The following is a 14,568-nucleotide window of genomic DNA, read 5'->3' on the forward strand; positions in this document are numbered from 1 at the left end:
AGGATTGCTCGTTTAGGGAGGAATTATTCTGGGTTCCAGAACTGACCTGCATGTTCAAATTGGAACCATGACAGGCCTAATCTATCGGGACGTCATTCTGGAACAACATGTACGTTTGTTTCGCGGCGCCATGGGCTCAGAATTCGTGTTTATGATGACAACGCCCGTCACCAACGCGCGAGCATTGTAAACGAATGTCTTTGATCGGAGGATATCACCTGTATGGACTGACCAGCATTCTCACCAGACTTGAATCCAGTAGAACATGTGTGGAACATTCTTGGCCGACGAGTTACATCCCACCAACCACCTCCTACATTTCTACCGGAACTTCGGAAAGCATTGTTTGATGAGCGGTGCAATATTCCCCTAGATCAGATCGATAATTTGATACTCAGCATCCCTAGGCGTTGTACGGACTGTATTACATCGTCTGAGAGACATACTATGTATTAATCACCATACCAACCATGTAATATTCGTATTTGTAAATCGGTTTTTTTTTTTTGTAATTTGCTCCAAGGAGCAAATAATCGCAATTTTTATTAATGATAACAAACGTATAGCATCTTTTTTGCTCTTTACCTTTTGCTTAATATATAGGCTTTGCAAATAAGTCACATTTGTTTTGCTTCGAACTCTTTTTTTCATGAACTTGCATTATCCTTAATTTATGGACATGAGTGTATATTTACAAGTTATCATGGCGATCACCTAAAGCACAAACAAATTTTAATTTTCTGATATCTGTTCATTTTAGTCACGATAATAACTGTGTTTATAAAAAATTAAAAACTTCAAACTTAAATTTTCATTAAATATAAATATCTTTCAGATAGAGCAACTCCGAGTTTTCAAAGATAATGAGAAAATAGTTGAATTAAATTAATGGACGTTATTATTACGAATAATTAGTATGTTACTCGTATCGATTACATTTGTAAATAAAACAATTATTTTTGTTTATTCAAACATGAAAGCATGCTTTAATGCTTAAAACTCTTGAATTGAATAAATCTTTAACATTATTAAATATATTCATAAAGCTATCAATTTCTTGTTTCAGATATTTACCACACGGGGTTATTAAAAGTGACATCTTAATAAAGCTAAATAAAAATAAGCAAGAACTTCGAAATCTGGGTTTTATTGCATCTGTTGAAAAATGCACTTTTTAATCTACAAATAAACCATGAATTACATTTGCGTAAATTTGCAATCTTTCAAAAACAGAAATCTCATATTTATTCTTTATCCTTTACTCGCTTTCTATTTCAAAGGCTCTTGTTTCCTAGAATAAGCATTTCTTTCTTGCTCTTTCTCTTATTATATTCGATAAATAAAGTCAGTTGATGCCTATCGGCAATGTATTGCCTATTATTCTTAGCAGCATATTAAGGGAAAGCCATAGTCATTAACTGCGAATAACTCATTTCAGATAACGCTTTTGTCATAAGCGTTATTCTTCCCGATTTTTTAAATTATTTAGAGAAGGCTAATCGTGGCTAAGTCAGAACTTACAGAAGATAGAAAAATGCAATAATAATAATAATAACGATACACAAATCTATACAATTTTGTTAACCCTTATGTTCATTTTGTATACCATACATACAACGTTATAAAAATATACTACCACTATAAAATAATTTTTATAAAGTTGTATGTATGGTATACTATACAAAATGGGATGCTATACAAAATGAGGTATACTATACAAAATGTATAGCTACCTATATACATTTGTTTGTTTTTTGCTTTTCTTGAAAAAAGCAATCTTGCCACGATAAGGGTTAAATGCTAAATGATAAATTTACAGAAAATGTTTTTGTTTTAAAATGTTTTTTTTTTTTGTTTTGTGTCTTTCATTTTAGTGAAGGAAGCCTAAAAGATGAAAAACTGGTAAACAAAATAGGTTTTTCAGTTTATCGGATTGTAAAACATATTGCTTTACTTTGGAAATGAGAAATAAAGACCTTGTTTCTGTTTTGATTTATTAAATACTGCTCAAAAGGATGCTCTTGAATAAATAATGCGCAAAATAATCGAATGTAATTATGTGTAAAGTCAATTCCTGTAATAATGCCTCAAAGAATCTAATGTAATAATCTCTCAGAATACTGTTACGCTCAATTAATGTAATAGTGTAATGGCACTGGTTTTGAATAGTATATTTATAGCTCAGATTGAGTTTCTCAGGATTGAATGATCTGATGCTATAAACAGTTAAATCGTAATCAACTATTTATTGACTAATTTAATGAAATTAAATGCATAGGTTGGATGAAGTAACGTTTAATATGGTATGGAATAGTTTATTTTTAATACATAAATGACAGAATGTGTACACTTTTCAGGCTTTCGTAAATCTTTTTTAACCAGTAGAACATGTACTTAAATACAAAATCCTGATCTTAAGTTACTGTATATTAAAGTGTAACAATTAATCACAAATATAATATATTCCAATAAAAATAACAATAAGACAGTACCGTATGATGAGAAAAATGCCTAATGATTATTGCATTCCATTTCATATTTTTTTTCTCTCTCTAAGTCTTTAACAACGACTAATGCACCTTATTTTCTTCATAGATTAACAAACTTGTAGATTTCATACCTTCCGGGGAAAAAATTTCAACCAAATGAATTTTTTTTCCGAAATAAGGTTAACTATTTTATCTTGTACACTTAACAATTTAGATGTATATAACATTAAAATCCTTTGCCCCTTTGAAAAAGGATTTAATATAGTTATAAGGAAAATGATTTAGTTTAATATAATTTTAGTATAGTTACTTCGAAAACAATAAATGAATTGGAAATTGGTGTTTTTTTATTGTAGAATGTGAAATAGGAGAATGATAATAAAGTCAAAGAGTTTTGTTGAAAATATTATGACATGTTGTTTGAAAGGAGACACAGTACATGGAAGGGATTTTTTAAGTCCTTAAAACATGTTGTAAAGGTTGAAGAATGGATGAAAAATTGAATTCATTTCTATCCAGCGTATAGTTTCTTTGATTCGTTGATGGTAGGGTAGAAAATAATATACAAGCAGAAGAGTGAAAGATAAACGTCCGTATCTACCGTGAACATGACTGAGTCCGTTACCACTGTCTATAATGTAGCAATAACTTGCAAAATGGAACTCATTATAAGTTTCCTTAATCTTGTATGACCAGCTGTCAAACTAGGTCACTGTGACAGAATATTGCATTTAATAATGAGCGAAATATCTTCCAATATTTGATCAAGGACTTTGAATAAAAAAAGCTAAAAAAAAAAAAAAAAAAAAAAAAACAGAACATGAATTGCATTATTAAGTAAGGTTTTTAACAATTTAATGGATAGTGCAAGGAGGGTAAATCTCTTACTAAAGCGTTTGCTGTGACTTTATTCGAGGGAGGGAGTGCAATACAAGACAAATAAGATATATTACGTCTTGAATCAGACTTTACTGCTTAATTGAAAGTTCCGATTTCGATTTCATATAGTCGTACGAACTGAGTATTAATTTTGTAGATAAAACCGATTTTGATCATTTAAGGAATTGTTTCGTTTATGAATAAAAATAAATATTGCCCAAAACAATGCATTGGATTTTAAAAGGTCATATTTATTAACTAAGAATAATTAACATATATGCTGCTCAATGAAATATCAATTAGATACAGTCGAGTAAGTATAATAATTATATAAAATGTAATTAAATGCGAAGCAAGCATATTTCTATTTCAAATTTGTTGTATTTGATTTAAAATCCTTTTTCTTAAATCAAAATTATAAAATCTATTTTAAAGAGGGGATTTTAATTATTTAAAATGGTGAGTATATTCTCACATGTCTATATATGATTATTTTTTCTCTAATATAAAGCTTTTTTTGCAGAAAGCAACATGGGAATGGGTTGTCCCTTCCACTGCTCAGGGGACCGGGCTACCTCTACACTTCCCACATCGAGTAACACGTCTGGAACGCAGGAAACTTCATGCCGAGAGAGAATTGGTGAGAAGTCTAAACTCTACAGTCTTTCCGAAGAACACCAGGATGAAAATGAACACGAAAATGAACATTTGAGCTTAAAGACTCTAGCCACAGCTGTCAGGGTTCTCACTTCTCCCCCGGTAAGTGTTCCCTTTCCACACATACACAAAATCCCTTCTGTCTTCTTTAAAACTTTCTTCAGATTACTGTTTTCCTTCGGGCGTACATTCGAGAATTCAGGTCCTGCGATGAACGCTACAAAAGAAACGTGTTCCTAGAACTTCATCAAAAATTTAGAGCGAATTAAAGAGCCTTCCTTTTAAGAGATTGAAAACGTTCTAATAAATTAATCCTTTAAGTGGTGGCTTAATCGGAAGCTTTTATATAATTTTTTTTCCTTCTGTTCCCCAGCGTCTTTGGATAATATTTATATATTGGATATTTTTTCTTTAATATTTCCTTGCAAGAATTTGTCACTTTTCGCGATTTAATCTTTTGTTGTGCAATAAAGTATATTTTTATATATTTTTTAATCATTTCAATTAATTTAGAATTATTTAATATTTTGCTATTAAGTAAAACTCAGTTTTCTTTGAAGTACAAGAAATTCTTAATTTAAGAATTAAAGTTTGTAACTGATTATTTTAAATAAACAATTTAGAATTTTTGACTAATCAATTTAATCAGAAAATTAAAGATTTTAAGTAAATTTCTTGATGGAATTTTTTATTTCATTAAACTCTAATAAAAAAATAGAGCTTGCCAATTAGTAATTTAAATTTTTTCCATGCATTCATTTATGTAAATTTACAGAGTTGCAATTAAACGATCATAAATAAAACAGTGTAAGTTTAATTATCTTAATTAATAAATAGGTTAAAAAGGCTGGCCAGAAATTGAGTTATTTTCTCTGTGTCAATACATCCAGAATTATTTAAACGAGTGTAGTTATATCACCAAATGGTTTGGACTAAAGTAAGAGATCGAAGGGGCCACCATTGACACACCAGTCGTATTCTCTTCTAGCATCCCATCCCTTCTGAGGTGGATCAATACCTCACACTTGCTTTATGCAGCAAAGGAGACAGAATCCATTTATATTGTAACGCTCTATATACATACTCTTTGTATCCTTCTCCAATGGGACATGATTTAAGTAAGATGTCTAATAATGAATAAACTATTCTAAATTAATTAATAAATTAAAAAACAGACAAATACAGTAATGCATTCACTAACCAATAAATTTATGCCTAAAGATAGAGAATCAAAATTCTAAGGTGAATATTAATTAAGTATTCTTTGTAATTTGTGAAACTTCTGAATTATTTTTTTAAATATTAGAAGACAAATACAAAATTTTATCTTGTATGCGAGATAATATTTTTTCTAATTTCAACCAAAACTATTATGTAGTTTTCATTAAAAAATGCTTTTGATGATATTAAACTTCCTTAACAAATTAAACACATGGATTAACAATAAACAAGTGCACGAATCTATAAATTGAGCTATCGACCTTCAAAATTAATTTCTTAATTTTTAAAAATCCTCAAAATTAATAGAATTTTTTCATGTGTATAACAAAATATAATTTTGATCAATAATTTATCCTTAAATCTTTAGGGAAATAATAGTTAATTAGCTGAATTACTCTCAGAATTTGCTCTGCAAACACTCTTTATCAGTTTCGTTCATTCATTTATCATTCTTTTAATTCAGTTTTGAAAATTTATGAGCTTTCTGAAATAACCCAGTTTTTCCACCTTATAATGGAACATGTAAAATAACGATACAATTTTTTTAAAAATTCTGACAACTAAAGTGTTAAAATGTTTGCAATGTTCTTTTTTTAGGAAAAAATATTGAAGGAATGGGTTCTTGAAGATTAATAACAAAAAAAAAAAAAAAAAAAAAGCATTTGCTTTTTTGTAAATCATTACTCTACATTAAAGTCCAGCATTTTTAAATCGATACTTTTTTTGCTGCTTCTACTATCTGAAAAATCTAACTACAGTTTTTTTAATGTTTCAAAGATTACATCAATTATTTTATCATCATGCCTGCAGAAGTTGTATTCAAAATGTTTCATATTTGCATCTAATGTATTCATGTAGGTGTTGGTGATTTTAATATTTTTAGGGAATATAAAATCATTTTAACGTCTATATTAAATTTATTTATTTATTTTATTAAGATAATAGCACATTTAATGGATATAGCAAGCTGTTTTACAGCACTTATTTATGTATGTACTAATTTTTTTCAACTGTCAACAACAACAGCAAAAATGAGTGCCATCAATATTTGTAGATTTTTTTTTCTCTCAGTACTAACTATTTCTAAAACAACACATCTCTAAATATTTCTTATTAAACCTTGAGCATAGAATATAAAGATATTTTAAGTCATCTGTTATCAAAAATTTAAATAAGCAGAATGACTCTTAATGGCATTTGAAAAGTGATTCATAGAATTAGAGCCAAGTTCATTTGATATTAATGATGATTTCTATTCTAATAAAGATTATATAACATATGTATGTTATATTCGAAGTATTTTTTTTTAAATTCAGGATAAATATATGAGTTTATAAAGGTAATCCTAGCATTTTGCTAAAAATTATCTCCCTCGATGGATCCATATATTCTTGCGATTATTAAGTATCAGGAATGTTTCATTAAAGATGTATTAGTGCTACACATCCTTTGCAAACTTTTAGGAAGTATTCTTGTATAAATATCCAGCAATACAAAGTGTTTGCTTTTAAATTGTCTTCTGAAAATAAATCTTCTTTTAATGATATAAGAATTTTAACTTTGTTTATTTCAAAATATCGAATATAGCTTAATAAAGAATATGCATCAGAGAGGGTTTCTACTGTGCAATGATATCTAAAAATATTCGATATGTTTCAAAAAGACTTTAAAGTTAAATATTTATCTCCAACAAGAATAACTGAGTCACATAAAACGTTTAATGAGATAAGAATCCATATATCAAAGATATATCATGCTCTGGTAATCAATGAACTTATAACCATCAACATATCTATTGGATCAGATGATATATCAGGCTTCGTGATTGTCTTTTAACCGTTAAGGACCTTATTAATAAGTTCTCATATTTGAAACAACTGAAATGTGTAGGAAAAATCACATTATTTCCAACATAATTATGCAAGTTATTTCCAACATAATAATGCTCCTTCCCACAGTACAATGATTATTCTTGATTTTTTTGACAGAAAAATTATCAAATACAGTTCCACTGACCTTGTATTCATCAGATATAGCAGTTGTAGCTATATTTTATTTCCTTGTTTGAAGCCGCCTCTTTACTATTAGCATTTTCAGGCTGTTGATTAATCAAAAGAAAAATCGCTAAGAATTCTGAAAATGTTTCACGAAAACTTTCAAAAACACGATTCAAGGAACGAAAAGATGTTGGCAATAGTACATTGGAGTCAGAGGAGATTACTTTGAAGGAGAAATTGATTAATTTAAAGAAAGTTCGCTAAGAATTGTAAACCTGTGTTACAAAAACTTTTAAAACTCCGTTTCGAGGATCGAAAGGATTTTGTCAGAAATATAATGGGGTCAGAGGGGATTTATCAATAAAATTATAATTTTTGTTTTAATGACAATATTTTCGATACATTTTGTTAAAAGTAGTATAAACTAATTTCAAAAACCCATAAAATTATTTTTCTTTTGCATTTAAATGCAAGAAATCTCAAATAATTTTAAGTTAAAATTTATAATCGTTTAAAATAAAACCCTCACAAGGATTCCATTGCTCTAATTTTGTAGAAAATTCAAATTTTTAACATTGTATGCGTTTATAAAGACTAATTTTTTATCGAGACCTCATATATTGTCTCCAAAACTCCAGCTAAGAGTTAAAGTAATATAGGGATATCCAGAATCATTTCGAAGTCATGCGATGAAGAAACAGATGGCCCAAGGCTTTGTAAGATAGACTACCTCGCTTGTAAGAATTCTTGCAAGTCCTTTTAGGCTTCTGGGGGGAACTCATCAATGAAATTGCGAAATGAAGCTTTTAATGAAGGTGCTGTACATTGCCTGACGCTGGATGAAAATCTCGAGTAAGGCCCATTCATCTTTATTGAGCATTAAAGCATTATTAACTATTTGAAAAGAAAGAAATGAACACTGTTAAATTCTTTTTTTATTATCTTTTTGGTTCTGCGGGATAACAGGCTCTTACTAATTGTTCTGTAACATAGTTCATGCAGTTTTTAGGAACCTATTTTAGTTGTAAGATATATCTCTTTAAAGAATCTTCTTTAAAGAATTTGGGTGAAATATCTGAAGCCATAGTTATTAAACTAGAATTACCTGCAGATATCTTGCGTCAGAAAGAAGATAAAATATATTTTAATGATACCACATTCTTTTGAAGAATTATAAGCATTTTCTTAGCGTAAAAAAAATTGGTATAATCATGATTATGATTTATTGATTTCACTTAGCTGAAGACTAATATTTTGGTGGTTATTAATGAACAAACTTATTTAAATAATTTTAATACTGATGTATCAAAAATTAAAATTTATTTATCATTAAATTTTAATCAATTCTTATTATTTTCAAGAAAAACAAGTTAAATTCTCATTTACATAAGATCTAATTATATGAAATTTAATTGAGTATAGTCTAGGATCCAAGTGGTCTTTTGTTATTTATTAACGATAGTTTCTCTTTCTCTTTTGATTTTGCTTTCGTAATGGATTTTGAAATTGTATTTCTGTTGAGAAAATATATTTTCATTGTATTCTATTAAAGTTTTTAAAGAATTATTTTTAATCTGAATTCAAACACCAATATGTACAAAATATCCTCAACAGAAGATTATAAAATTGATGCATAACAGATTTATGATTAAAAAATTTATAAAATGACACAGAAATGCGCCCTATTTTTAGAATACCCGAATTCATTATTAATTTATATTAATAAATTATTTTAAAATTAGTTTTAAATAATACTAATATTGTTATACGAATAGCATTTTTATCTATAAGTTTTTCAATTAAATTAAACATTCATTCGAATATAAAAGTGTTGTGCATATATATAGTGGCAAAGGCTTTTATTATTTTTTAATAATCAAGCGTATTAAAAATTTCTAATTTGCTTTATATGTACAGAAATATATTCAAGAATAATGTTTTATTGTTCTTTCGTGGATTTTACCTTGAATACTAATTTAAATATATTAAATATTTTATAATTCATTAATATAAAAAGGCTTTTAAATTTATGTAGTAGAGTTTTTGCCAAAACAAAAGAAAATTCAGAATCTAATCTAATTCATAAAATGTCCCCAAAGAGCTATTTTCTCCGCTTCAAAATTAAAATTTGATATTCAGTGAATATTCACAAGTTGTCTTGAAGCTCATTAGCGAATGTTTAATCATAAATTTCTTCCACGTGTCCAATGCATTCTTTGCTTAAATTTTAACGTGAAGCCGCTGTTGTCGAAATCAATTTTCTTTTTGTACAGTAAGTCGTAATTTTTAAATTAAAACACATTTTCTCTCAAATTAACATTTGTTTGTTAAAATATTCTTGGAAACATACCTAAGACAAGTCATATTCCATTATAAGCTCTGAAACACCAACAAATGCAGAACATTAAAATTTTGATGGGCAACCATTCTTCTTATGAAGAAACCAGAGCTCTGTTTGTCATCTGTAAATTAATATAGGTAGATAGCACAGTTTTTTGTCATTATAGGTTTTTTCTCTGTCTGTCATCGTAGGTAGGTAGCCCAGCATGATGCACAATATTGTGTGAAATTTTGTTATATTATTCAGTATTCAACAATATTACGAATACGGTTTAACATTATAAAATATTGTACAATGTGTATATACTACTAGAGCAATACAATAATTAAATTTTCATACACCATAGAAAATCAGAAACCGCCTTTGTTTAAAAATGTGCCAAAATTTGAAATTATAAACAATCAGTGCAAATGGATTTTGTATATTTGTTAACGAATTTTACTGAACAGTAATGTGCTTTTTTTTGTTAAATGAATTCGCTAAAACTATTTCCCAATTTATTTGATGCTCACTACTGACATTGATTGCTAGAAATAAACATAATATCTATATAATATATTTAAATATCTATATAATAATATATAATATAACAATAGAATTAAAAATCGAATTTTATAATTCACCGAAAAATAAATCACATTGTTATTAAATAATTTAATACAGCGTATTCTTATAAGAGGTTTATAATTGTCTGGCTAAACAATTATTGTTTAATTTAAAGACATGCAAAAAATAGCATTTTTTTTTCAGGTTGGGTTATTTTTTTCCAAAAACAGAGGGACTTGCATACAGTTTTGATAGTTTCTTCATGTTATATACAGTTTTGAGAGTTCATTTTTAAATTTAAAATTCATTTTATGCTTAAGATTATTATTGATTGTCTACTTTAGTCATAATGTTTTTAGAGTATGTTTTAGGTAAGCATTGAAGTTATTTTAGAAATAAATAACATTGGAAAATATCTACTAAACAAATCTGAAATAAATTGCCATAATTATGAACATTTCAATATTATTTTTGCTTAAAATCTTCAGGGCAAACTTTTCTTGCATAAATATTTAATAACTGAAACTAGAATAACTAACAATAGTTACTAAAAATATTGCAAAAAGAAGTAATAAAGAAAACTTTAATTTTTGAAGGTGTTCTACGTCCAGTTGTTAAACGAATTGCTTTTACAGAACGAGTTATCCATTTTATAATATTAAAATATGTAAAAGTATTCAAAAAGCTAGCTATATTGTATTTATGTGTTGTAGAAAATGTTGTTATGCTTTATTTAAGTTTTTGTAATTTGGTAATAAAATAATATTGAGGTGCATTCTCATTCAAAATCAGTGTTATAATTGTCCATAGCTATTAAAAAAATCTTGCGGCTCGAGTTTTTCCTTTATTTACAGATATTTAATAAAAGTGACTTTTAAATTGTAAATTAGAGCAATTTTTGTTATTAAACTTATTATTTTTTTTGCATTGAGGCATTGATACTCAACAATGAAAAATTCAATATAAATTGAGGAATAGGTCTGTTGAGAATCAAACGTATTTATATTTCCGTGATATTCAAACCATATTTAAAAATAAGCAGCAGAAAGAAAAAAAAGTGGGGAGGGGGGGGGGTATTTATAAAGTATTCACAAGTAAAAAGTTCGCAACATCCAATTCCGTCTCACAAAATATTCTTGCTGCAGGTGAAGCGCGTTGCCATAAGGAATGCTATTCACAGGCCTTGTCATTCCTTTTTGTGAAGATACGCCTAATATTATTTCTTTAAAGGTTTAAAATTTTGCATTTTTTATTCTTCATAGATAAATGTATCCTGTAAATATGTAATAAGCATTTGCAAAAAGATTGATATTGAAATAATCAGCATTTAAACATTCTTCAGTGTGCATTTAAAAAATAATATCATTATGGAATAAAATGTAGCAGGATATTTCTACCGTTACAATATTTATTTGAACGATAATATTCATGTTTAATTTATCGGTTCTCATTCTATGTCTCATCACTCTCAAAGCAAACCTCAAATACTCATTTTAACTACTTGATTGCATAGTGAAGTTAGTTCTAATCTTCAACCAATTTTAAAGATGAAAAATTTCCATTTACTATAGTGTGATGGTTAATTAAGAGATTACAGAGTTTTTTTTTTCTTTCATTATTGCTTAAAAAAATAGCTTGCCATCACGCGAAGTTCCGTGATTTTGCCTAAGAGACTACCTAAGAGGATTGTCTGCCGTCATTTTACATCTTGTAGGTAATATTTAGAAACTGAATATGCGGTTACAAGTTAGTTTGCCATTGAAAATGAATTATCGTGATTAAACTTCAGCAGAACATTTTTTTCAAGTCCTTCGCTTGAAAATTAAATAACATAAATCACGGAATATAAATTTTTCTGTCTGTCCCATTTTTTGTCTGAACTCCTTTCGATGATTTTCCAGGTCCATATAAAAAGTCGTCTATTGAATAGAATTGGGTTTTCTTTAAATATATGCTATAAAATCAAGGAGGAAAAAAATAAAAGGTTTGGAAATAAAAAAAAAGGAGATGAGTCTCTAAATGTTTAATTGGAACCCATAATGATGTAGTTTTTAATTTAAGTAATTTTTAATGTAAAGAAACATGATTTTAGATAAAACTGATCAGGCATACTGATATACTGTGAATTTTGAAACATCAAAATTTTTTGATGCGTTAAAATCGTTTATATTAACTGAAATTGTAAACTGACGCTTAACTGACTTCAAATAATAAAAAAAAAGATTATGTGTGTTAGAACGTTTATTTTAGAGCTATCATATTTGGCGCATATATACTTTTGAAGGAGTCAGTGTACCTCATTGAGCCTTTTTTTGGAGCAAATTTGAAATATTTTAAATTAAATTAGATTTTAGTGTTGTTCTTCGATAATTTTTTAAAACACTGACAAAAATGATAAAAAAATATCCTTTTAAAGATAATAATTTAATTGTCATGTAAAATTTTCTGAATTTTAGAATTTTTTTCAATAATTTTTAACAATAGATTTTATGGTTTCTATGGAAATCCAACCCTTATTATTATCTTATCAAATCTCGGGATTTTCTAAAATGGTTAAAAGCTAAGGTAGAGAGATCTTTCTTATTTTTGACATAACTAACATGAGGAATCGAAAAGAAGAATAAAACTATATTACCACAAAGGGTCACTTGGAACCTCAAATAAATTTCACAGATTTTTCAGATTTAATGGTACTATTATATCATCGAATTCAACTCCATTTGGAATGTTCGCTTATAAAATAAAAAGAAGCGGTGAAAGGTTATTAAAATAATACGACTTTAATGTCTGTGGCGATTTATTACTTAAAAACATCTCGCTTAGAGAATCATGTACATAAGAGTTTTGCAGAAGATATTTATTTAAAATTTAGCATAATCAATATTCCCAGCAAATCATCTGGTCTCCAAAGGCGGTAAGTTTTCAATAAAGAAATTTTGCTTTAATTTAAGAAATGCTTCATTTCAATTTTATTCATTTATTTTATGAAGATAATTTCAGTGGGTCATCCTTAAAGAAGATGCCATTTCGAGTATTATATTCGAGTGACATTTGTTTGTTTTAAGTAGAAGTATCGACAGATGAAACAGGAACAAAAACGGTTCTCCATTTCCGTAAAAAGAATTTTCATTTAGGTAGATTCTAAACTTCTGGCACAAGTTTTTGAAAGTCATTCAAGGTCAATCGAATGAAAGTCCTGCTGTTTGAAATAAATGACTCTCTGCTTTTGTCCTGCTGTAAAGAGACATTCAGCTGCGAATGATAGATACTTTTCAATGCAGTCTATAACTAGGTTTAGATTTCTTCGGTGTGTTAACCTGAAATCTAAAGAAATGTCAATCTTTCTTATACCATAGGATTAATAGATTCCTTTTCTATAGAAGTAGAAACAGATAAGCGATCTTGTGTCAAAAAACCTATAGAAAATGTGAATTGCTAACAATTCTTTATTCATCATTTCACTTTATACCTGAGAAAGTTTTTAACCATACGTTGGAGGGTTTGGTATATGGTGCAGTTTCAATCGGGTGACTACAGAGTATGCCAGGTCGGTTTTTTTTCCATCTGTTTCAAGTTTCCATCTAATTATGTCTCCATATCATTTTTGTCTTATTCATATTAGAAAAGAATTAAGTAAAGAATGAAATAAAAAAACAGAAAACGGGAAAAAATTGTTTAAAATAGACACTAAATTTGAAATAACACTATAACTGAAGGGAAACTTTTGAATTTACATATGCTGAATCGTTTGTGAAAAACAGGCATATGTATATAATAAATGTGATAAACGAAAGAAAAAATTAAAGACATTTTGAATACTTTAATTTCTTCAGATTGTTCGTTGAAGCCTATTCTGAAAATGTTCACTGTCTTGCATATGTGGTTTTTGCAAGTGAAATTATATTCTTTGTGCTAAAAAATTTCTTCTAAAGTCAATGGGGTTTGGAAGTTTCAAGGAAGGGAGCTTGGGTGGAAAGAACTCATCGACGCATTCTTTAAGCCTTTTATCCGCATCACTAAAAGGCTAAACCTCTTACTACTAAATAGGCTTCTATACTGGACGACTGGATTTGGTCCGGTTTTTGTTGCAAATGGGGGTGCAGGTTGTAAAGCAAGTTATCATTAAGAGCGTCTTCGGTGTGGAGTTGTCAACAATTCACATTTGACAATGATAAAGAATTTTGCTTGCGGGATCTTCACAAGATTACGGAAAGAAATAGGAGTTAATATTAAGAAGTTTGCAATTGTGAATTAAAACTAACTATCAAAACAAGAAATATTAATATTAGTTTAGTTACTTAGGATTTTGTGGCACAAGAGCCATATCTGAGTATGCTGGGACAAATATTAATATTAAGCAAGCTATTATTTTTTTTTTAAAAATCTCTTTTCTATGAATTAAAGTCTATTGATTTGAATGAGAAAAATATTAAAGACT

At 28.1% G+C, this 14,568-nt stretch overlaps 1 protein-coding gene across 1 annotated transcript in view; it reads left to right on the plus strand.

The window, feature by feature from the left end:
• Positions 1 to 14,568, plus strand: part of LOC129959637 (guanylate cyclase soluble subunit alpha-1-like) — a 331,967-nt gene that overhangs the window by 17,304 nt on the left and 300,095 nt on the right. Inside the window, exon 2 of the mRNA XM_056072516.1 lies at positions 3,892 to 4,127. Coding sequence (XP_055928491.1) covers positions 3,892 to 4,127 — 236 coding nt within the window. The remainder of the gene's footprint in view (positions 1 to 3,891; positions 4,128 to 14,568) is intronic.

Source organism: Argiope bruennichi, chromosome X2 (assembly GCF_947563725.1).
Source record: "Argiope bruennichi chromosome X2, qqArgBrue1.1, whole genome shotgun sequence".
Classification (NCBI taxonomy): domain Eukaryota; kingdom Metazoa; phylum Arthropoda; class Arachnida; order Araneae; family Araneidae; genus Argiope; species Argiope bruennichi.